The sequence below is a fragment of the Python bivittatus genome, unplaced genomic scaffold, assembly GCF_059951505.1.
Source record: "Python bivittatus isolate LINGU-HERP-01145 unplaced genomic scaffold, Pbiv_v1 ctg000080_np1212, whole genome shotgun sequence".
NCBI classification, from domain to species: domain Eukaryota; kingdom Metazoa; phylum Chordata; class Lepidosauria; order Squamata; family Pythonidae; genus Python; species Python bivittatus.
The window spans coordinates 70,780,579-70,804,550 of record NW_028277035.1 but is presented as its reverse complement, the minus strand read 5'-3'; the positions used below and the strand labels follow the sequence as shown (position 1 = coordinate 70,804,550).

The 23,972-nt window shown below is 38.2% G+C and overlaps 2 protein-coding genes across 2 annotated transcripts in view; one reads left to right on the top strand and one right to left on the bottom strand.

Annotated features, from left to right (window-relative positions):
- The first annotated feature begins 47 nt into the window (after nt 1-47).
- Nucleotides 48-12,521, top strand: LOC148216738 (uncharacterized). Its single transcript, XM_088134328.1, has 4 exons — nt 48-1,501; nt 2,538-2,670; nt 6,936-7,215; nt 12,383-12,521. Exons 1-4 carry the CDS (start codon nt 1,454-1,456, stop codon nt 12,420-12,422), a joined length of 501 nt encoding a protein of 166 aa, XP_087990454.1. The 5' UTR covers nt 48-1,453; the 3' UTR covers nt 12,423-12,521.
- SUMF1 (sulfatase modifying factor 1) overlaps nt 10,766-23,972 on the bottom strand; it is a 64,786-nt gene continuing 51,579 nt past the window's right edge. Inside the window, exons 8-9 of the mRNA XM_088134327.1 lie at nt 17,590-17,649; nt 10,766-12,691 (exon numbers count right to left, since the gene is read on the bottom strand). Coding sequence (XP_087990453.1) covers nt 12,578-12,691; nt 17,590-17,649 — 174 coding nt within the window. The 3' untranslated portion in view covers nt 10,766-12,577. The remainder of the gene's footprint in view (nt 12,692-17,589; nt 17,650-23,972) is intronic.

Here is a 23,972-nt window from a genome sequence, read left to right as displayed (position 1 = left end):
TACTCTCTTTCTTGGCAAAACAGGTCTGGGAAAGCCACCAGTTGCAGCTAACAGATGAAGACATAAGCTAATCATATTATAACAGTGCTGCCACCATTGCCTTTTCAGGTATCATGAATGCCTAGAAGTTCCTTACCCTATAAGATGGTTTCCTTTCACTTTTACAGTCTTGCAGTTGGTAAAAGGATGAAACTTTGGGGTCCCCATTTTTCCCTTCCCTTTTCCGAAGGTTTCTGATTTAAGTATATATTAAGCAGCACCCTTTCCTTTCCTTTCCCTTCACTTAAGACTAGTGAGAGCTGCAGAGTTCATCAAGGAACTCCTATACAAATACGGAAGTATACAATGTCCTCCAAAGCATACTTAGAAGTGTTTTACCCAAAGTGGATTCCTTTGCTGCAGCAACAGTTCCCCCTGCCCCTGTCTCCCCCCACAATCAACTTTCAATTTAAATTCCTCTTTCTCAATCAACACATACAAGCTTGATTAGCTCAGTTTGCATGCTTATTGGTGGGCTTGATCTTGTCAAGTAAAACTCAATATTGGCAATGGTGAGTGATATTTTAGAAGTCATAACATTGCTTGATTTGGGGAATGCTTCAAAGAGCATTTTTCTGTGCAATGTGAAGATCAACTGTGCCCCTGAGCCTTAGAGTTAAATAGCTGGAGGTCAACAATAAAACTGCAGCTCTTTTCTTGTCTTGAGGATTTGTTCTTGGCAAATTGTTACTCTTTTAAACCACTGCTTTCATTGCATCAAGATAAGATAAACTGAGTTTACTTCCAAAACAGTTTGGGGGGGTGGCAATAGTTAGTTCACAGAGTAAGATTATGGGCAGAAACATCCATACACCCATGCCTTTCTTCTGCAGCAAAATAGCTGCTCTACCTACAGAGTGTGAAGCGGGGAAGGAAAAATGTCCATCTGTAAGTATAAAATCAGTGGGAAAATGCTATATATATTGCAGCTTCATTGGAAATTGTGGAGAGTTGCCACAGTTAACACATAATACAATCAGGTACCTAATAACTATAACATTGGTTTATTTTGGCCATGGATGTGACATACATTTTGATACGGATGCTTCCGTTTTTAAATGGCATAAAGTCTTCAATAATTTGGAGAGCAATTTTATTCTCACAGTGATGACATTTGGATGTAAAAAAACCTTACTGAGTGCAAAAACAACAAGCTCAAGTAAGTTTTGATCTCATCCTTTTCTCCAGTGAGAAACAGAAGTTTTGCTTCTGGTTTCAGTTAAGCTGAAAGTTAAGAGTTTGAGGCTAGCTGGCTGATTGAAAACTCTAGGTGATCATTTCATCTAACTGATTAATCAAAAACAAAGGCAGTTGAATTTCCCTTAGGATTATCTCAGAAGAGGAGTGGGATTTCATACAAACTTCATTCTTAGTTTCTTGCAATGTCCAAGTGCAACCATTCTGTTACAGAACAATGGAAACTACAGCACAATTTATCAACCTCATAAATAGTACATACAAGGTAAGGAATTTTGCATAAACTTGAAAGGGCATTTAATGTTTTCAGAAAGAGGGAGACTAATCTGGAGTGTTCTTCAATATTATTATTCAAAATAATTAAATGGGGCCTTGTCCAGCCAATATTTAAAAGTATGAAATCAGCAAATGGCCCTAACAATACTCAAATACAATAAATAATTTTGTTTATGTAAATTGTATTCTGAATTCCCGCTTTTTCTCTCATTTCCTAGAACTATGAACATAATTTACTTAAAGTCATTTGAATGAGTCATCTGTAGTAATCTTTAATACAAGTCTTTGGCTTAGCATTGCAGAATTGGATTTGATCTAAGATGCTAATCATCCAGTATGGACACAAAAATTAATAATTAAAGAGTGATTGAACTCTCCTAATAGAATTATTTTGACTATGGCTAATAGAAAATATAAATCATGCATATCATGATTACATCCATTCATGGGTTACATCCATTCGGGGCTCCCGGCAGTGGAAATGGCATTGCTCTGTGGCCTCTACCAATCGGTTTGAGAGGATTAGTGGATATTCTCTAACAGATTTGACAGAAATGCAAGCGGGGAAGGAGGAACAGTAAGTCCATTATGCATCGTTCTGTGAAACCTTTTGTTCTCAGTTGATATGAAAGGCACCTGGGAAATCAGGAAATAAATCTGCACTGTGGATTAGTGAGACTATGCTCCCTCTTTCTTTGAGCAGCCTTTCATACATTATTTCCCAAAATAAGATGTCTTTCCAGGTGTTTTTCTGACATTTCCTTCTTCCCCAGTGCAAGTCCTTCACCTTTAAAAAAAAACATATGTTTTACATTGAAATCTATTATTGTTAATAATTTGTAAGATGTGCAAGAGAGGACTCAGAAAAATGGAAGCAAACTGGGCTCCAAGATAATGTTTGCACATGCACACATATGCATTTGTGGACAGAAATATATATAGTAGTCAGAAATATAGACTACTGCCAAAATTGCTTTGAGTCAATGTGGACATCTGTTTTTATTTTTACCAATGTTCTTTCTTAGGTTGAAAGCTTGAATTGCAAAGTGAGACTGTCTTGTGAGACACTGGAGTGCTGCATGGATGAAAATGTGTCTTTAATTTCTTATATACGCTGTTGGGCCAAGGAGGCAAAAATTATGACCAGAGCAGTAGCTGGTAAGATACACAAAGTTTCACATCTGAGTCGGAGACTTTTTCCACCTGTGGGTTAGATGCTCGTTCTGCCATGCTTCCAGCATCAACCCCCAGGGCAAATTTAGCCATTGTTATGTCCATGATGGTTTCCTGACTTTTGTTTCCTGATTCCAGAATGTATGTTTATGGCCCTTGGGCAAAACAACAGCAGCACATAGTAATTGATTGAATAGTTGCTTATATCTGACAAGGAGAACTTTTTAGTTCTCTGTATAAAATGAGGCGAGTGTCTTCTAGAACAGTGAAAGCCTAACTTCATGGTTTTTGGTCACGTTGTTTTTGTAGCCCAATCCTAAAATCCGCCAACCAAAACCAAGATGCAAAAGATATACTGTTAGAGTAAGGCATGTATGAATATATTTGGAGCCTAGAAATTTGTTTGCAGTAGCAGAACTCAACTGAGTTGACAGGTTTTTCACAATCCAGGTCCCCTGAGTTTTTTCTCATTGTAATAACCTAACTAAAATGTTAGAAAACTTTATTATTGCTGTTGTTAAACATTGGGAGTTACCTACCTGCTGCTTTTCCCTATCCTGAACTGAGTCAAATGATGAGAATTAATAATTTTTGCTGTTGAGTTCAATCCATTCACACCACATATTGGCTGGATTCACACATAAATTTTGTTGGGGGGGGGTTCAGTTTGGTTTGAGTTTGTCTGGGAATTTCAACTATTACGTTTTTAAAACAATGGGTGATGGCTTACTGCAATGTGAGGACCCAGTCAATTGTGTATTATGCTATTTACTAAATAAATAGAAGTTAAATTGGCATCATATGTTTTGTGAATCCTACCTCTACCCCTTAATCAATAAAATGCTACTAGGAACTCCAAGACTCTGATTTTAGAAACCAACTTAGTTTACTTACAATTTAGGTTGATTAAATATAAATTTATGCAAGAGACCAGCAACTAATTTATCATCCTGAAGATATTTTATGGCCAAAGTCAACAACATCATTAAGGCGTATCAGGATGTAATATTTACCATATGCTACTAATGCAGTTGCAATGGTCAGGTGTGCCATCACAAGACTGCCTGTGTTGAGATTTACAGATGAGTTGTTGGACTGGAAAGCAACGTATTCAGAATTGTTGAACATATTTGAAACTTCAGCCCCATTGAAGAGATTTATTCAATCATATGTTAGGAACTTGAAAGGAACATTTTGTTTTGTCACATACGGATGGAATATTAAATAGCAAAATCACCAGGAAGCCAGTATTTTCAGCTGCCTGCAAATGTCAACTGAATTTCTTATTCAAATGTTTACAAATAATTTAATCTGAAATTTTAGTATGATGCTGTGCTAAAATCCAGTGAAACAATTCTGGATATAGCACCTTTGTAGCTGTTTTGTTATAATACCCATAATATTTCAAAATTCCAGTAAGCCTACTAGCCTCCCTCTAATCTAGAGATTTGATTCAGACTGAGTTAGGCCTATGCTGATACTGTAGCCAGTATTCATTCTTGATGGTTCATAATGTATGTGAGAAGTATGCAGTAACTACTGTTGTATAGATATTGATCAGCTAGTAATGTGAACACTGCAGGCTGAATACGAGTGAGCAATGTGATATGGCTGCTATCTGATGTTGAATCAAAGAACTATCATTTTCAAATCACAGAAAGTAGTAATTCTATTGCACTAGACAGACCTCATTCTCCAATACTGTCCAATTCTGGTCAGTTGAAAGGAGGATTCACATAAAATGGAACCAGTTCAGAGAGAGGCTGAAAACTAAGTCCTACAGAAGAGGAGCAGCAGCAGCAGCAAATCTATGATGTTACTCTTCAAGTACCTGAGAGATTGCTACATAGAAGGTCACAATTGGTTTTGTACCATGCCAGCTAGGAGCAAAGAGAATAATAGCCTTAAGTTACAGGAAAGCAGAATTAAGTAAGTTGTACATCAGGAAAAAAAAAATTCTCAGTGCTGAGAGCAGTTTAACAGTGGAACATAATTGTGTAGGAAAGTGGTCGGCTGTTTTTTGCTGGATGGATGGATCGAAGCAAATGAATCCCAGATTTGAACAAAGGCATGGGCCCTTCCGGTGCTATGCCATTCAATTATTTTCATACAGGGGTACCATCTCCACTACAATTGTATTATGTTGGTACAGCAGAGATCTTAATGGATATGTTCAATTAATTGCTGTTCAAATCTATATATCCCAGGTGCAGACTTGAACTTGAAGGGAAACTATATGAACACTTCTAAATGATGATGATTATATGCCATCAAGTCATTGCCGACTCTTAGCGACCACACAGATTTTGTCCAGGAGGATTTTTCCCCAAAATAGTCTTTCTGGTCTTTCAGTGGTGACGAAAGGTTTTAAAACCTGCAGAAATGCTATGCTACCAATACTATGTCCTAAGTTCACTTCCTGAAACCTATATAAATTCTTAACTGTAAAGTGGGGGGATTGGTCTTTTCAGTCAGACATTAGCTTGCATACACAGTATATGCAAGCATTGGCTGTACACGTGTTTTCTCATATTTCATATGTAGCTTAGTAAACGATGAGGGTATCAATTGAAGAAGAGCTATTAATTTAAGCAAGTCTCAGATATACAGATGAACAGTCTAAATAATTGAGAAACTGCAAAGGGACATGTTTTCCCAGAAAACCTCTTTCCTGCAGTATCATGAGGTAGGAGTAACAGGAAAGCATTTGACAATAACTTCATAGTGCAAACAAATTTGAACAATTTGAATTATAATAATAACTGAAGATGGCAACCACAGCTGTTGGTGAAACATCAGGTCAAAGAAAACTAGACCATGACCAGTCAGCCTGAAAGCTCATTGCTGTTTCAAAGAGCATAATACTCACACATTCCCCATTAAAATCCTGATTACTTCTGACATAAACTAATACAGATTTTGTAGGGGAATGTTTTAACTTACCAACTTCCAGATGGACTGACAAACATTTTGGATGGTACAGATGGCTAAGCGAGCAGTTAAGAATTACAGAAAAAAATTCTAATGGGGCAGAGTTGAGCCTAAAAGGTTCAGCACAAGAATAAAGTATTGTTGTAATGTACAAACTTTAATCTACCTTATATTTGGGGCAAAATCTCTGCCTGTTAATTTTTATGCTTTTTTTGGTGTACACAGCACAATGACTTTCTCACTGCACTTGTTCCACAACCATTAGCTTTCTAATTTTCATTTTACAAACCAGAAGGAAGACCCAAACTATTCAAAAGTTTGCTGCTGAATAACTCCACTCTTTCAAGCCAGTGCTATTCATCAGTTTAATTCGCTTACTGGTTTCAGTACTGTACTACGGCTTGTTTAGTTTCAGCTTAGTATTATATTATTGAGTGGTTAAGAAACCATGGTTTAAAGCAACATATTAACAGATGATACGTTGTACAGTATGCCACCTGAAAAATAACGATTTCTATATATTGTTAAGCCAATATGATCTAGAGTTTTTATTCTGGCCATGACAAAACCTTACCAGAACCATAGTTTTATCATTTAACACCTCCCCAAACTCACTGTCAATAGTTGAAAAAATATTTTTATATCCAAAGGCCAAGTAGCTAGAGTACATATTTTTCACAAATAGTATGGAAACATTAATGAACAAGAAATAGATTGGCTACTTCATTTTGAAGAATTAAAGACAGAGAGTTCACTACATAATTAAATAAGCCTGCAGTGTGCCAGTTTGTTACTACTGACAGATGTTTAATTCAGATAATTAGAACACTTTAAATAGTTTGGGCATTCGGTAGGAATTTTGCAAAAACATACTGGAGGAATAGTACAAACATGCATTCACGGTCATTCTTAAGTGTTCCAGCAAACAGAAATTCCAGCATCAGAAGGGATCCACATTCAGGAATGGCTATGTCAGTGTTGTCCAAACTTGGCCACTTTAAGATGAGTGGACTTCAGCTTCCAGAATTCCCCAGCCAGCATGGCTGGCTGGGGAATTCTGGGAGTTGAAGTCCATTCATCTTAAAGTGGCCAAGTTTGGACAACACTGGGCTATGTGAATCTGCCAACAGGTAGCATAGTTTTTATTATTATTGTGAGCCGCCCAGAGTCACCCATTGGGGGAGATGGGCGGCATACAAATTTGAAAAATAAATAAATAGTTTAAGCTTCAGTTTTTCAAACTACTTTATGGAAGGAAAGCCTTGCAGTGGCCAGCATGAGCTTTTCCTTCCCTTTGTTTTCTCCCCTGGGACTTTAAGGCAGCCCGAAGAGCGTTGCACCACACCTGGTTTCCAATGTGAAAGGAAAATGCTGGGAGCACCAGAGTGTGGGTGCGCAGAGGAAGATTTGTGTTGTGTGGGAGAGCAGAGAGGAAGAATGTGGAGCTGTGGGAATGGAGCAGCCATTAACTCAACAGACAGCGGATGGTGATGGAGGAGTAGCCTTGGACTGCAGCAGACAAGCTGAACGGAGAAGCAGAGCCCAGCAGCTTCACCACCCCAGCACAAATGCTGGGAAGCTACAGCCAGCCAGCAGCTGGTAAGGCCCCTTCCGTTCCCCACCCCAGCACAGACGAGAAATGACCAAGGCAAAGCTTCGGCAGCAGTTCAGAACAGCAGCTGACAGCAACAGAAGCCAGTGGCGGCTAAAGACACTGGTATAAGCTCAAGCAACAAAGAAGACTAGACTGTTTAGGAATAAGAAATACACAGAGACATTAGTATAAGTATAGTATAATATAGCACATGTTTAGTAATAAGTGTTAAGGCCTCCCCGCCTTTGAGTCAGTCTTGACTCCTGGCAACTGCCAGGACAAGGCCCTGCAGTTTTCTTGGCAAGATTTCAGAAGTGGTTTGCCATTATCTCCTTCCTAGGCTGAGAGATTGACTGGCCCAAGGTCACCCAGCTGGCTTTGGATCTAAGGCGGGACTAGAACTCACGGTTGGTTGGTTGGTTGGTTGGTTTCTCTCTCTCTCTCTCTCTCTCTCTCTTTCAGATTTACATAGTTAAAAGCCAATACAGAATTAGCAAAGATATACAAATGAAAAAGAAAGAGAATGAGAGAGAAAAAGACATATAAGTGACTCCCCTCCAGCAAGTATAAACATTTACAATAATTTATCACCACCACTAATATTACAAAAAAAAAAAAAACTCGTCTTCCCATTTCTCATCACTAAACAATAAGCTAAGTATAAAAAAATTCCATTGAACAGTTTTATTCAACAAAGGTATTAAGAGTACCAGAAATAATAACCTATATGTTTTAAACTTAAACAAATTGAATCTATTTTTCAACTGACTTATAACTTTCTCTAGCAAGTAAAACATATCTTTTATGCCTATGGAGATTAATCTTTCAATACTAATAACATATATGTGTTAAACTAGTTCCAATAGGTTACCCTTTTACCTTCTAACCCCTAACTTTCTCTAACAAATAGGAGATAAAAATGTATTTTCATATAAATCTTTATATCATCTGGTATATAGCTTGCACCCTATGTCAATAAGACTTATAGGTCGAAAATTAGCTGGATTTGTAGTCTCTCTCTTTTTATATATTGGGATTACTACACTATTATTCCAACCTACAGGTAATCGACCAGTGGCATTGATATAGGTAAACAAAGAGGCGAATATAGGGGCCCACCAGTCGGGAAATGCCTTCAAGATTTCTGGAGGTAACATGTCCTCTCCCAGGGCTTTACCAGCTGTCTGTTGTGCAATTATTCTTTTAGCTTCTGCCACAGTTACAGGGGGCCATTTTGGGGATGTTTTTAATATATCAATACCCATTAGCTGTTGGTTTGATATACTAGTATCCTCAAATTTATTTTTAAAATAAGCTATCCAATCTTCTGGTGTAATCTGGGCTTCTATCATTACTTTTATTTCTCTCTGGCCTTACGTCATCATCCAATCCTGGTCAAAGAGAAGAATCCATTAATAACAACCCAAAATCAAAACTTATACATTTTAATCCTTATCCACTGTCCACTTTGAATTCCTTTTTCTTCTTTTTGAGATGCTTGATCTTCATCGCTTCTTCAAATAAAATACCATATAGTAATTTCTTATCATTCTGTCCCTGTCTGTTTTCAGAAGCAACTTCTGAGGTTCAGTAGTTCTATAGATTGAGAATAAAGTAACTCTCCAAGTCACACTTCTGATTTATAATCTGGACATCTCCTTTCATTGTTAAAACATCAACCAGCGTAGTCTGTATCTTCATTACAACTTCTTTCTCCATGTCACTCTTATAATCCAAGTTTTAAATCCATTTTCAGATCCACAGCATCCACAGCAACTTTCCCCCCATGTCTTGCATATCTCTTTTATATCCCAACAGTTCTTTAAAGTCAATTTTAAAATCCTTATTCAAATCATCTTTAGCTTCGTTTTATCCAATGAGATATTTTCTTCTTTTATAACCTCTATTAGATCCAATTTCAGAAATAAATCCTGGATACATTGTTCCCAAACTGATTTAAATTCTTCTATAGTAAAACAATGTTCCTCCATTATGTTAGGAAGTATCTTTTCCTTTAATTGCTCTCTGCTTCCCTCTAGTTAACTTCAAAGCCCAGTCTTATCTTTTGTTTATTTTCAGAGCTAAAACATTCCCAGGGGAAATGAAAGCAAATCTAGTGTCCTTCTAAAGGCTCTGAACTGCAGCTTGGGCTTGATGTTTTCCCATGACTCTGAGTGCTCAACCCACTGAGGATTACTAAATTGCAATCTCTTCACTGGGGGCCTCTGTAAGGAGTCCTTGTGGGTGATCTAGACATCCCCTTGGTCTGGAGATGATTCCAAAGAGCCAGACCTTTTGTTGGCTCCTATTTACACCGCAGTTGTTAGTTTCGCAAAAACTGAGCTGTGCTCAATCTGCCATTAATCCCCCAGAATCCATGGTCTCCCAGTTTCTAGCCTGGTGCCTTAACCACTACAGGTAGTCCTTGGGTTATGTCCATTTGTTCAGCAACTGTTCAAAATTATGACCGCAATGAAAAAAATGGACTTATGACCGGTCCTCAAAGTTCTGGCCATCACAGCGCCACTGCAGTCACATGATCAAAATTGGGTTGGCCCTCATAACTGTCCTGCTGCTGCTGCCCCATGACACCCACTCATGTTCCCTGGCTGTGGCACTCACCCCCTGCCACCTTCCCATGCTCCCTAGCACCCACCTGCAGCACTCACCCACACTCCCTAGTGCCTATTTGTGTTACCTACCCCCCATCCATAGCTCTCACCCTCCGGCTGTTTGTCTAGGACTCCTGCCAATTACAACAGCAACTGGGATTGCTATTGCTAAGTGATGCAATCACATGACATTGTGCTTTATGACATCACTTAGCGATGGAAATTCTGGTCCCAATTGCTATCATAACCCAAGGACTACTTGTACACCAAACTGGCTCTCAGGTTGTAAGGTAGAAGTTAGAAAAACAAATAGTTTGTTAATTTTTATAAAATAAAAGCCTCCCTGGAAACACAGGGAAGATAACTGTCTGTTGTTGTTGATGTGTATCATTTCTCAAAAGAACCCCCTCACGTACTTTGAGCACAATTTTCCTTTCAGTGTTTCAAGTATTACGTGAACTCAATTATCTAGAGCTATGAGATGAATACACCTGCTCAACTCACAATATTAGCACTTTCCACAGTTAGTGTTTATTTTCCCCCACCCAAAAATACCTTTCATTTTGTTTTATGGTGTGGAAATTAACCAAATAGGTCAGTGACTGGAGAGAGAAAAATGCTACACTCTGAAAAACATAAATTGTAGGTAAATGGAGAGAACTCTCTAAAAAGTGAAGTTCAAAAGTTCTATCTGATGAACGAATTGTATAGATGTCTTTCCTTGTGGAAAGGCTCCTTATGGCTCCTTGGTTGTCTACACATTTCTAGCTTGTGTTCTTAGTACTCATGGAAGTGGAGAACAGTTTGAAAGTAGCATTTGCTGAAAGTTCTGAAAACAATAAGCCAGGACTTGGACTGCATCACATTATTTACTATTTGCTCGCTTCATTTTGTCACCCCAGTGCTTCACACACCCCTTTCTTTGAGTAACCACACTTAGCCAAAGAATTGCAAAGTTTTATTAGATACCTCCCACAGCCCTACAAAGGCCTGTTGAAAAGAAAGCCCTATTAACGTCAACAGCACACTTCCCTAGTAAGGGTGTGTAGGAAAAGTAATTCAAATATAACCCGAGATGCCTATCTCTGTTCACATTTTCTCTATGTGCATTTTAGAGACGATTTATCTCAGGATTTTCACAGTATCTCCCTGAAAAGTTATTGACAGCTATTTCCATCTGTAACCCTCAGGCTCCTTAAATACAGAATCGTATAGTTAGAAGGAGCCATTTGGGGGAAAAAAATACATTTTTTCTTAGATCAGCTGGTGAAAAATGTTGTAGTGGAATGAGGGGTCTGCTGCATACAGAACACTAAAATCACTGTCTTCTTCCAATGAGAGGCAGGGTGGGATTCAGGGGCAGGGAGTTAGAAGTTACCTGTCCCCAGAGGTTGTTAGTGGAAGTTCTCAGAAAAGCAAGGACTTTAACAGCATGTTTCCTAATTGGGCCTGGGACTGAGCTCTGAAACTCTAGGACAACTGGAACTAGTCAGGTCAAGATGGCAGAGAAAGTCTAGGCAGGCACATTAGGGTGCATTATTTCTTTTCAGTGCTGTTCTCCTTAGTAGGGTTGCTTCCTTCCTTCCTTCCTTCCTTCCTTCCTTCCTTCCTTCCTTCCTTCCTTCCTTCCTTCCTTCCTTCCTTCCTTCCTTCCTTCGCTTTTACATGCAGGTCTAGCCTCCTAGTACTTGGTGCAACTACCTTATTCCCCAAGGACTTATTTTATGTTAAATAAAAATATTTTATTTGGTCTTATTCCTGGTAGGGTAGGGGGTGGGGTTAGACTTGCCCCACATACTCCAATACTGCTTGGGCCTGGTAACCTGATTAAAAGGGGAAACTGGGACCATCTATTTAAAAGCTTGTCCTTGTGAAGAGGGAGTTCTTGTTCTGCCCCATCCAGATTCCGGGTGCCCAAGGGGCCAGCTGCCTATTGAACACAGGTAGTGGCAACTTTAATATTTGCCCAGTGGAACACTTTCAGTGGGGGGGGGCAAGAAAAACTGTCCCCTAGAATTTAGGTAGTGAGGATGGGAAAATGGAGGTCCTAAGGAAGGTATTTGTCAAGGTTTGGGTCAGGCACTCTCTCTGCTATAGCTGCTGAGGAAATTGTTACTTATCAAAAATAAGAATCTTCATGAAAAGCAACAATAAATCATACATACAGTAAATTTCAGAAAACAGAATAATGGTTTGTTTTTAAAATTATTGATCCTGAAAAATATGAATTGAATTTAAGACCCACTGAAACCAATGGAACAAGAAGGTAAGACAGTTGCAGCATAAATATGTTGCAAATATGATTACAAACAGCCTTGAAATTTCTTTGGATCAGAATGACCTCTGTGACTTTTTCTCCCTGTAACTACTGTATGCTATTCTATCTTAATTAGATCCACTTTTTTAAATTAAAGAAATATATTATACTTAATTAAGTCTGTAAATCAATCTATAATTTGAATGAATTGACTAAAACGTCTTATTAAAAAGCAAAACAATGACTGATATGATTTAGTTCTTAATTTAAATTTAAAGCAATTCAATAATCAATGTATTTCAGGTTATGTGAACTAAATGGAAATGCAACCCAGGTTCTTTAAGAACCAGTGATCAAAGAAAACACAAGCTGCTAGCTGAAATATTTAGAATTTCCAGTTTCTTCTGTTTTGGCAAGACAAAGGTGGAATCTTTGAGCTGCATCCTCTTCTGCAATGCCTGGTGCGATCTCTCCATCCTCCAAAGCTGTCAAGATTTGTCACTTTAAGTAGTCTGGTAGACTGTCAGCAGCGCAGCGGAACCCCAGATTGGAAGCTGAGCTGTCAGGCGTATTTTGGCTTCGGGCTGCACATCGATATCTATAGCAATAGGACTAGGAAGGAGAATGAGTAGATTACCACAAGTGTTCCCATAGATGAAACATATCATAGCAACTTTGCCAGGATGGCAATACGATAACTACCAGAAGGACTATTAGTCATCCAAGGGAGACATTTTTTAGCTAGACTACACAGAATAGGAAAGGGTCCCCAGAATGGTGCTTCCCATCATGATAAAACACATGGCAGCCTAAGATGATTTGATTCCTACTAATTGGAAGATACAGGTTCATTTCTTTTAACTTCCTCCTCTAATTTTTAATGCCTCTTTAATTTTATTCCATGATTGCTAATGCCCTCCCAGCAACCACTTCAGTTTCCTTGAGAAAGAAACCACTTTATCATTTGAGAATTGCAGCTGTAGGCAAATAAGGAGATCTTTGTTGCCATAGTGATTTCAGTGTCTTGTCACAGTAGAGTGTGACAGTATCTATGCCAGACAGGGAGTAGTCGTGGTGATACATTGAGAGATGGAAAAATGATAGAAATGCATTCTTTATCCATACATAGGACCCCCAATCACCAAGTTAATCATGATCCTGGGGTTATTGTTTTAGGCACTTATTTCTGCATTGACTATCCCTCATATATCTTTTTTTTAAAAAAAGAGAAGCCAACTCTGTCTTTAATATGATAATTGAGAGAGGCTTTTAGTCCACAGTCTTGCAATGGCCTAGTATCTCAAAACACTCATGCTCTGCAGATGTTTTGGACTTTAACTCTCACAATGCTTTGTCATTAGTTATGCTGGTTGGAATCAACCGAAGATGGGGTCTAAAACTTCTGGTGGAGCCTAGGTTGATATCTCCAGTTTTAGAATATCCAGTTGTGGTTTTGCACTTGTAGAAAGTTCTGCTCATGGAAAGCACAATATCCAGTATTTCCCATCTTTACTGCTATGGCCCTCCACCTGTGTTCTGAAAAGTTAATGGTTTGTGGAGGATATGTGTAGGATATGACATAGAGTGGGGAAAGTAAAGATTTTTGTTCCATATTGCAGAAATGCCCAGTACTGGATCTTTGCAAAGGGCAAAAGCACAAACAATGTGAGAAACAAATCAGAAGTAAAACATGGAGCCATTACTTCTCCAGACAGCTGCTTTTTATAGGTACTAGCTGTACATTTTCAGATATATTTTGCCAGGAATTTGTTCTGGAAAAAGAAAAAGAAAGAAAAAAATGCCCATTTGCAATGTAAAAAAACCTCTGACCTGAATGGTTTTCTGGGGACATAAAGTTTAGTGGGACAAAGGCCAATTCATTCATTTCAATCATGCATTCATTTTAGTTAAAGTGAAAAGATAAACTCTTCTTACTTACTACTTACTCTTCTACACACTGAAATCCCATATAATTTTTATCAGGGTCATATGCCTGGATTCTAGCTTAATCTAAAAAGGGCTGATTTATCCTACACTGAATACACTTTTTTAAAAAATTTCATAATTTAAACTGAAGTTTTATATAGTATACTGTCTTGCACAATTCAAGTTTTTTTCAAGGATATCAAGAAAAATATCAAGGACCAAATCTGAAATATAAATATATAAATATTTTCCTTTTTTAAAGGATATCTGATATAGCTTGTCAGAAATTTGCCAGTAATGGACAACAAACCATTTTTTTGTTGTTGTTAATTACTTTTACAAATGGTATGTTCATTTTTTCTCCACAGTTGTAAATAATGGACACAATCAGCAAAAAACAAGATCATTATATATGTTCTTCTGTGTAATATTTGTATCTTTCATAAGTGTAATCATCACACTGACTGACAAAGTAAACCTATGTTTATACCTGATATATGTCCCAATAAAATAATTTAGTAGGCCTTGTGTCATGTAAACATAAAGAAAATGATATCTTAAAATATATAATTTTGCATATCATACATTTGGATTTCTTTTTCAAGGGAGAATTTCAATGGTAGCACATTTGGGATTGGCAAAAACATAGGAAAGTTTGGAGAAAAAGGAGTATTGTGTTTGTACAATGGCTGCTTCTCCCAAGCAGAACATTTCTATACAAACATGAAATATGTATATTTATATAGTTGCATAAAATGATTTTGTTAGTGTAAATGTTTCCTGAAATAACACATTGTCACAGTTTGCCTGACTGTGGATCTATTTTCACACTAAGCATTTGTTGGCAGGCAAAATAACAAGAATAAGCCAGCAGTTAATAACTCTGGATCTAGTAGTGTTACTTTATCTCTTATTACCTGTTCTATTGGTGTCATACAAAAGCAATTAGAATATGATCAAAATCCAACATTTTTTTAAAAAAAAATGTAACGCAGAACTTATGCATTTGTGCTTTTCGGATAACGTAGTACAGCAAAAAAAAAAAAAAAATACAAGTTGCAGGAGCTTAATACAACTCTAAAAAATAGAGGGAAAAGATTCACTTGGATTTTCCTTTTTATATTTGAGGAAAAGTGCTTCACATAACTGTAATGCAAGTTAAGAAGTCTTGGCTATCTCTGATTTATATTTAGCTTAATTATGCCTATACACTCAAAATGGACAGAGACTGGGGACAAATAATTTTTCATAAAGATTCTGTACTATTTAACTATACTTTCAAGACCTGAAACTATCAGGGACTTTTAGCAACCTTAATAAAGAAAACTTACTCTGCGTACAGTCGACTAAAAATGGGCCATATCCTGTTGTTAATTTAATCAAATCTACTAATTAATGTGTGACTTTAATTTCACCTCCAAATAAGATCAAGCAGAAGAGGTTAGAATACTTGATTACGGAGTAGAAAATGGTGGCTCTGTTACTCAGAAAGATTTTAGAATGCTCATGAAATAGGATTTTTAAAGCACTAAAGGAGAAAGTACATTATTTTTAATTAGAATAAATGAAACAGGGAACATCATTTTGTTTTGCACAGGATTATTCAAAAACATTTGCATTTATTGCACTGGGAATTAGCCAAATGGGTACATAGGGACATGAATACATTTTCATTTATAACATTTGCTTAGGAACTATTTCAAATCGGTTTCTGACTGCTAAGAGTAAACATTTTTAAAATGGATTTATCTCCAATTGTCCAGAGGTTCTCTTTTTAAGCAGAGCTTTCACGACTTTCCATATGCTGATAAATACACTATAAGAGGAAATGGCTTCAGTGCAATTCTTTCCCTTTTGTGCACCATGGGAGATGTGCTTGGCCTTTGAGGGGGGCGTGGGGGCCTGCAGTCCAAGACATGAGCAAGACAAAGAAAAGGGCATCAACTGAACTAAATTTAATTTGAATTATATTTTAATTTAAAGACATGCATCATTTTAATCAAAAATGATTTAATTTTAATGTAATTAAATGCAGTTAAAATGATTACCCTTCATGTTTTTAATTCATTTTCCCTTCTGTCACTTTAAAAATTACAATTGGGCAGGAACTGCTCAAGGGCAGATGGTAGCTGTGGCCAGGAGGGTATTTGCACAGTTCATCTTGTGCTCCAGTTGTGCCCCTTCCTGGATTGGGGGACCCTTCAGACAGTCACTCATGCCCTCATCACGTCACAACTGGACTACTGCAACATGTTCTACATGGGGCTGCCCTTGTAGACCATCTGGAATCTACAGTTGCTGATTGTCATCTATAAGCCCTTCATGACAAAGGGCCTAGTTATTGGAGGGACCGCCTGCCCAATAGGATGTGAGATGCCCCAAGTCCACTCAGTTAAACAGTTAAATGCCTTGCCTGGAAATTCATCTGCCTCCCACCCTACAAGAGTCCCAGAAGGCTTTAAAAACATGGCTTTATTTCCAGGTCTGGAATTAGGCTGTTTGATAAGCCCCTTATGGGTTTTCTATAGTTTGGAGTTTTTTGCTGGTTTGGGGGGTTACTTTTATCTGGCATATATATTCTCTCTCGCGTGCTCTCATTTGCTTATTTCTCTTTTCAACTTTGTAAGTTGCCCAAAGTCATTTTAGATTTGGACATCCTTCTAAATCTAATAAAACAAACAAGGAAGCAAGCCAACATTTGGAGAGGCCTTGTGGCTGCAGACATGATTTGGGAGTGTGTGTCCAGCTTTCGGGCCTTGATTTCTGTGTCCCTACTAAGAGGCATTTTTTTCCATTAAACATAGCTGGTTCAGCTCTTAAAAAAAAATCTATATGGGTTTGCCCGAGATACTATTATTCTAAAATGTTTGTAGCTAATCATAATAGGGGTGAGAACAGCCAAATTCATCCTCAGCCATAGAAACTCACGGGCAAAATTGAAGGAGAAGAATAGTGTTAAATAAGCAGTAACAAGTGGCAGCAAAAAATGCAGAGCTTGGCTTCTTCATTTCCTCTTAGGTGAAATGGATTTCAACATACTGTTAGCCGTGACCTAAGGCAGGGACCACTGGGTTGAGTAGTGGAAAACCTTGGAGACAAAAAGTAGATGAAGAATGAGGAGCACTTCTCAAGCTGCATCTCTATAGCTTCCTGCTGAAGATTACTTTGTGGTCCAATTTTTGTTGTACTTGCGATGGCCGTAACAGTTTTCCTTTGCCTCAAAAATACACTCTGATATTCTTTAAAAACTCTAAACCCAGAAGCTGGCAGTTATATAGGTTGACTGCTGGAGGAAAAAGAAGATTGTCAAGCTCATTGCTGTCTTAAGGAGGTTAAAGTGGGACAGCTAAATTGCCATCAAGCTAAAATTAGAAGACAATTGGTGTTTTATCTTAGCTCAAATAAACACCAACTTAAACTAGAGCTTACTTGTTCATCAAGTGATTTCAGTCTATTCATCTAGAAGTACCACTTCCAATAGGCTTATGATTTCAAATATTCACATTTTTTATAAGCTTTTACTGGATACCCAAATAAGGACCTGCACATACTAACATCAGACAAATGTTTAAGAAAAGCATTACCTTATGGCACATGTAGGACCCACCTTTCTTCACTCGGTCAGACCCTTTTGGAGGTCCTTTCTGTGGACAGAGAGACACTGATTATTGTTGACCTATGCAAGGCTAACTGTAAGTACAAATCAAAGGAATTCAGATAGATATTTTGGAGGGCTGTGTGTGTCATTGTTCATAAGCCAACTACAGTTAGTTCTTGAAGCAAGAAAAAACAATCACATTGTTTCAGGAAGGATGGTTGGAAGATAATTTAGTATAATTGCTGTAGCCTCAATACAACAGCTATTTCAGTTTTTAATAGCTGCTTTCTTCTGTCAAGTCTACATGCAGCATTCTATTTTAGCTTCCCTGTGTAAGTGTGTAATATATAGCTAAGAACCTGATGACAAGATTGAACTTGTGACGGTGGATGGAAAATGGAAAGGGATTAGTAAAATTATATCCTCTTTTCATGGACAGAGCTGTACTATTTATGTTGATTTAAGCTGAACCTCTCTGATTAATTTGTCCATTGCTGAAAACTAGTCTAATTATGGATTTGGTGGTGGATCAACATTACTGATGTATTCCTTGAAGCTGAGCAGTATGTCTCTTTCTTACCATTATTTTAGACAGACAAATTCCCAAAGTTCAACATTCCATAATTAGACATTTCTGCAATATTTAGTAGCATTTGTCTTTTGAAATAAATGGATAGCAAATCAATGGAAACTCCTGGGCAGGCCCCATCTTCCCCCCTGCAAAATCCTATGAGGCTACTTGGCCTCACTTATTCAACATAATTACGATCAGTGGCTAAGCTTGAAATGTTTCAATTACCTCATATCCAAGATTTTCTGGGTAAGCAGGTGTTTTGAATCTGTCTGCCCCTTTCAAGCATACATTTAAAAGGCCCAAATGCCTCTCTAGATGGAAAAGAAGTAACTGAGCAGGGTTGATATCTGACAACAATTCTGAACTTGTTATGCAGCTTTTATCATGTTCATGATTGACTGTACATAACACAGTTAAGAAAAAATTGAGTACTCTTAACAAGTTTTAGTTCTCCTTGCACGCATATGTTATTTAAAACCTGATCTAAGAATTCTCCTCAGCCCTGCAAAAGCAAAATTAATATAATTAAAAATCCAATAATTCTCAACATTGCAGCTTTTTGTTTATTGAAAGGGATCTAATGTGCATTAGATTTCCTGGTCAACAGAACTAAATGATTACAATCCCTTTTCTTCTTCCAGGCATTAAAAGGTCAATTCCATAATTAGAACCAAAGCTAAAGTAAAATAGATCTTGCCACTATCTCTTTGAAAAAATAAAGTAATTCACTATTACTTTATCCTCTCAGCCTGATTTTCTTGGCCATTCTTATTGGATAAGGAGGAAAAACTAAAGTATATATATGGTAGATCTAGTCTTGTTGTGTCTTCAGGCTACAGAAACTGAAAAAATCCATTGTAAGTGGCCAAGCAGAAGGGTCAGAATTACACCCGCTAGATTTGTATCATTTATAGTTACAAAATAGTGGATGAGGGATATGCTGTTCGCAAGAGGTAACTAGAGCAGAACCATTCTCCACAGTGAGATTAAAAATATACAAAATAAATATTTCTTGAAGTATTTAATACTTTAAGAACCCTATGACTGACAAAAAATCCTAATAATGATAAGAGCTATTATAAGCAATAAAGCCGTACATGACACAGGGTCTGGTTACTTGAGGGACTGCCTATCTTCTGTGATATCAGCCCAGCTGGTTAAGACCCAGCAGGGTTGGCGTCTCTGTTCCAACATCTTTTTATTTTTCTTAGAGAGAGGGAGATTAGTTTAAATTAATATGCTTTATTTTACACAACACACACACACAGATATCGCTATATAAAATAATGCAAGATCATTTTTAAAAATGAAACAAAGAATATTACGTAATACCGTGACTGGAACCTAAAGGGGCATAGACTGTGATCCAATCTGGGCTTTGCCTTTACCAAAGTGTTGCAGTCATAAAAGGCTTTAATTTCAAAAACATCTCATGAACAGCATCACTGTTACCATGCTAACAAAAATAACCAAAGCATCCAAAAATAACAAGGCAACCTGACCTGAAGACAAAAGAAGTGTTATTCCATTAATTTGTCCAGGCTTTTAAAGCTCAACTGTAACTGAGGGGGGAAAAGCCACAATCAGTTTTGCAAGAATCTATTACTATAGCCTATCTCAGTAAAGCTTAGTTCTAGTCTTCTTGTGGAGTCTGCTTCCTGATCTGGACAACCTTGAAGAATAACTTGGACAACCAGTTTATTTGCAAGACCACCTGACCCCAACTGTATCTTTCCCACCAGAACTGACCAGGTGGGTATGCTTCAGGTTGCTTCCATGAAACCATGCCATCTAGTGACACCCAGGAAGTGGGTCTTGTCTGTCGCAGTGGCTGCTCTATGGAGCACCATTCCTCTGAGATCTGGATGGCCCTGACCCTGTCGGCCTTCTGGAAAGCCTTGAAGACACTGCTGTTTTAAGGATGTTGGGGCCAGCTTGATAGTTGAGCCTTGCACATGCAGGATTATGATGGTGAGATATCTTTTAAGGGCCTTGTGGTAATATAATTTTTATGATATTTTGTGATTTTTGAATTCTAAGCTGCCTAGAGGGTTGAGATGGATAGCTATATAAATTGTGTAAATAAATAATAAATCAATGTTATATGAACATTTTGGCTTATAGACCATGGGGGCCATGGTCCATGGTTGGACACAAGTTGTGAATTAAGTCAATTGTGATTTATCAAAAACATGATAAAGCAAGCCATGACTAAGCATATGTGAATGCAGATTATAGGAAATGCTGATCTAGATACAAACATTTGAACACTCATATACATATTTATGTTAGCGACTTAAAAGAAAAACAACCTTAATTTAAGATTCCCTTCTCCTCAAAAGAAAAAAAAATAGACTGAAGAAATAATAATCCTAGATAAAAACTCTATGCAATGCCTGCTTTTCCCCAGTTTGTCAACCTCAGACTGCCAATTCCAAAATTTCTGCCCACAAAGTAAATATGTGCATGTGATATGCACATATGTATGTGCATGCCAGTTTGGTGTAGTGGTTATAGTGCTGGCCTAGGAACCAGGAGATGATAAGTTCTAGTCCTCCCTTGGGCATGAAAGCCAGCTTTGGGCCAGTCACTCACTCTCGGCCCAATCTACCTCACAAGGTGGTTGTTGTGAAGAAAATAGGAGGCGGGAGTCTTAGGTATGTTTGCTGCCTTGAGTTTTTTAGATAGATAGATAGATAGATAGATAGATAGATAGATAGATAAGGAAGGAAGGAAGGAAGGAAGGAAGGAAGGAAGGAAGGAAGGAAGGAAGGAAGGAGAAAGAGAGAGAGAGAGAGAGAGAGAGAGAAAGAAAGAAAGAAAAAGAAAGAAAGAAAAAGAAAGAAAGAAAAAAAGAAAGAAAGAAAAAAAGAAAGAAAGAAAGAAAGATGAGGAGGAGGAGGAGGAGGAGGAGGAGGAGGAGGAGGAAGGAAGGAAGGAAGGAAGGAAGGAAGGAAGGAAGGAAGGAAGGAAGGAAGGAAGGAAGGAAGGAAGGAAGGAAGGAAGGAAGACTGGAGATATTCTGGAGATAGCAGAATAGAAGAGAAAGAACTGGAGAAAATCACAAGATACAAAGACCTGCAAATAGAAATAGAACTGTGGCAAAAGAAAGCAAAGATAGTATCAGTAGTAATAGGTGCCTTCAGTGCAATTCCAAAACATCTGGAGTACCACTTGAAGACCATCAACATTGACAAAATCACCATCAGTCAATTGCAAGAGGCAGCTTTACTTGGAACAGCTTACATCCTGCGACGATACCTTTAACACCATCAAGCAACCACATCTGTCTGTCCCAAGTCCTTGGGAAGGGCTCGATAGGTGGATAAAAATGCCAAATCCAGTCTAAACATCTGGCTGACTGTGCAACCAACCATAATAATAACATCTGCCTATCCCAGGTCCTTGGGAAGGACTTAATAGGTGGATAAAAATGCCAAAGACAGTCTAAACATCTGGCTGACTGTGTGACCAACAATAATAATAATTTTATTCTATCAAAATTCTATTCAGACCAAATTCAGTTCTATTGATCCAATCCTATTCATATGAAAAAATCCTGGACGGCACTTAGAAAATCTGCGCATTGACAAAATTTCCATCTGTCAATTACAAAAGGCCCTGTTGCTTGGATCCGCACATATACTACACTGATACATTGCGACATTCTAGGTTCTTGGGAAGAACCTGATGTGAATGAAGGCCAACACCAGCTAAGGGACTGGCAGCTGTGGTTTCACATTGTTGTGTATAACAACAACAACAACACTTTTTCCAAAAGTCACATTCCCCCACCCCACAAAAAAGCAAGACCAGGACAAAAAGATATATATTGAAATGTAGCTGCCTGTAAAATAAACTAGCCCATTTATAAAATTGATTTCCCATCTGCATAGGCCAATCTTTTCCTTAAACAAACTCAAATCACTTTCACAGAGAAACATCGAGGCATGCCCACACATACATTACCTTCCCTTCTTCCAGCAAAAAAAAAAAAAGAGACGGACAACAGGATGAAGATGTGGTACAGGGAAGGGATAGCTACAGTGGGGCAAAAAAGTATTTAGTCAGCCACCAATTGTCCAAGTTCTCCCACTTAAAAAGATGAGAGAGGCCTGTAATTTTCATCATAGGTATACCTCAACTATGAGAGACAAAATGGGGAAAAAAATCCAGAAAATCACATTGTCTGATTTTTAAAGAATTTATTTGCAAATCATGGTGGAAAATAAGTATTTGGTCACCTACAAACAAGCAAGATGTCTGGCTCCCACAGACCTGTAACTACTTCTTTAAGAGGCTCCTCTGTCCTCCACTCGTTACCTGTAGTAATGGCCCCTGTTTGACCTTGTTATCAGTATAAAAGACACCTGTCCACAACCTCAAACAGTCACACTCCAAACTCCACTATGGCCAAGACCAAAGAGCTGTTGAAGGACACCAGAAACAAAATTGTAGACCTGCACCAGGCTGGGAAGACTGAATCTGCAATAGGCAAGCAGCTTGGTGTGAAGAAATCAACTGTGGGAGCAATAATTAGAAAATGGAAGACATACAAGACCACTGATAATCTCCCTTGATCTGGGGCTCCATGCAAGATCTCACCCCGTGGGGTCAAATTGATCACAAGAATGGTGAGCAAAAATCCCAGAACCACACGGGGGGACCTAGTGAATGACCTGCAGAGAGCTGGGACCAAAGTAACAAAGGCTACCATCAGTAATACACTATGCTGCCAGGGACTCAAATCCTGCAGTGCCAGATGTGTCCCCCTGCTTAAGCCAGTACATGTCTGGGCCCGTCTGAAGTTTGCTAGAGAGCATTTGGATGATCCAGAAGAGGATTGGGAGAATGTCATATGGTCAGATGAAACCAAAGTAGAACGTTTTGGTCTAAACTCAACTCGTTGTGTTTGGAGGAGAGAGAATGCTGAGTTGCATCCAAAGAACACCATACCTACTGTGAAGCATGGGGGTGGAAACATCATGCTTTGGGGCTGTTTTTCTGCAAAGGGACCAGGACGACTGATCCGTGTAAAGGAAAGAATGAATGGGGCTGTGTATCGTGAGATTTTGCGTGAACACCTCCTTCCATCAGCAAGGGCATTGAAGATGAAACGTGGCTGGGTCTTTCAGCATGACAATGATCCCAAACACACCGCCCAGGCAATGAAGGAGTGGCTTCGTAAGAAGCATTTCAAGGTCCTGGAGTGGCCTAGCCAGTCTCCAGATCTCAACCCCATGGAAAACCTTTGGAGGGAGTTGAAAGTCCGTGTTGCCCAGCGACAGCCCCAAAACATCACTGCTCTAGAGGAGATCTGCATGGAGGAATGGGCCAAAATACCAGCAACAGTGTGTGAAAACCTTGTGAAGACTTACATAAAACGTTTGACCTCTGTCATTGCCAGCAAAGGATATATAACAAAGTATTGAGATGAACTTTTGATATTGACCAAATACTTATTTTCCACCATGATTTGCAAATAAATTCTTTAAAAATCAGACAATGTGATTTTCTGGATTTTTTTCCCCATTTTGTCTCTCATAGTTGAGGTATACCTATGATGAAAATTACAGGCCTCTCTCATCTTTTTAAGTGGGAGAACTTGGACAATTGGTGGCTGACTAAATACTTTTTTGCCCCACTGTATACCAAAAACTGGTTCCTAAGCAACTTTCAGAAGCCATGATCCTATTAGGTTATATAAATGAAAAATATAAGTGATGAATATATGAAGACAAAGTATTATCAGGTTAAACACCATCCAACTTTAATTTAACTGTAAACACACTTTT

Coding starts and splice junctions, on each gene's coding strand:
- LOC148216738 (XM_088134328.1), top strand. CDS start 1,454: ATGGAAACTACAGCACAATTTATCAACCTCATAAATAGTACATACAAG. Junction 2,671..6,935: donor TATGACCAGAGCAGTAGCTG/GTAAGATACACA, acceptor TGGGACTTTAAG/GCAGCCCGAAGAGCGTTGCA. Junction 7,216..12,382: donor CTACAGCCAGCCAGCAGCTG/GTAAGGCCCCTT, acceptor AATGTATTTCAG/GTTATGTGAACTAAATGGAA.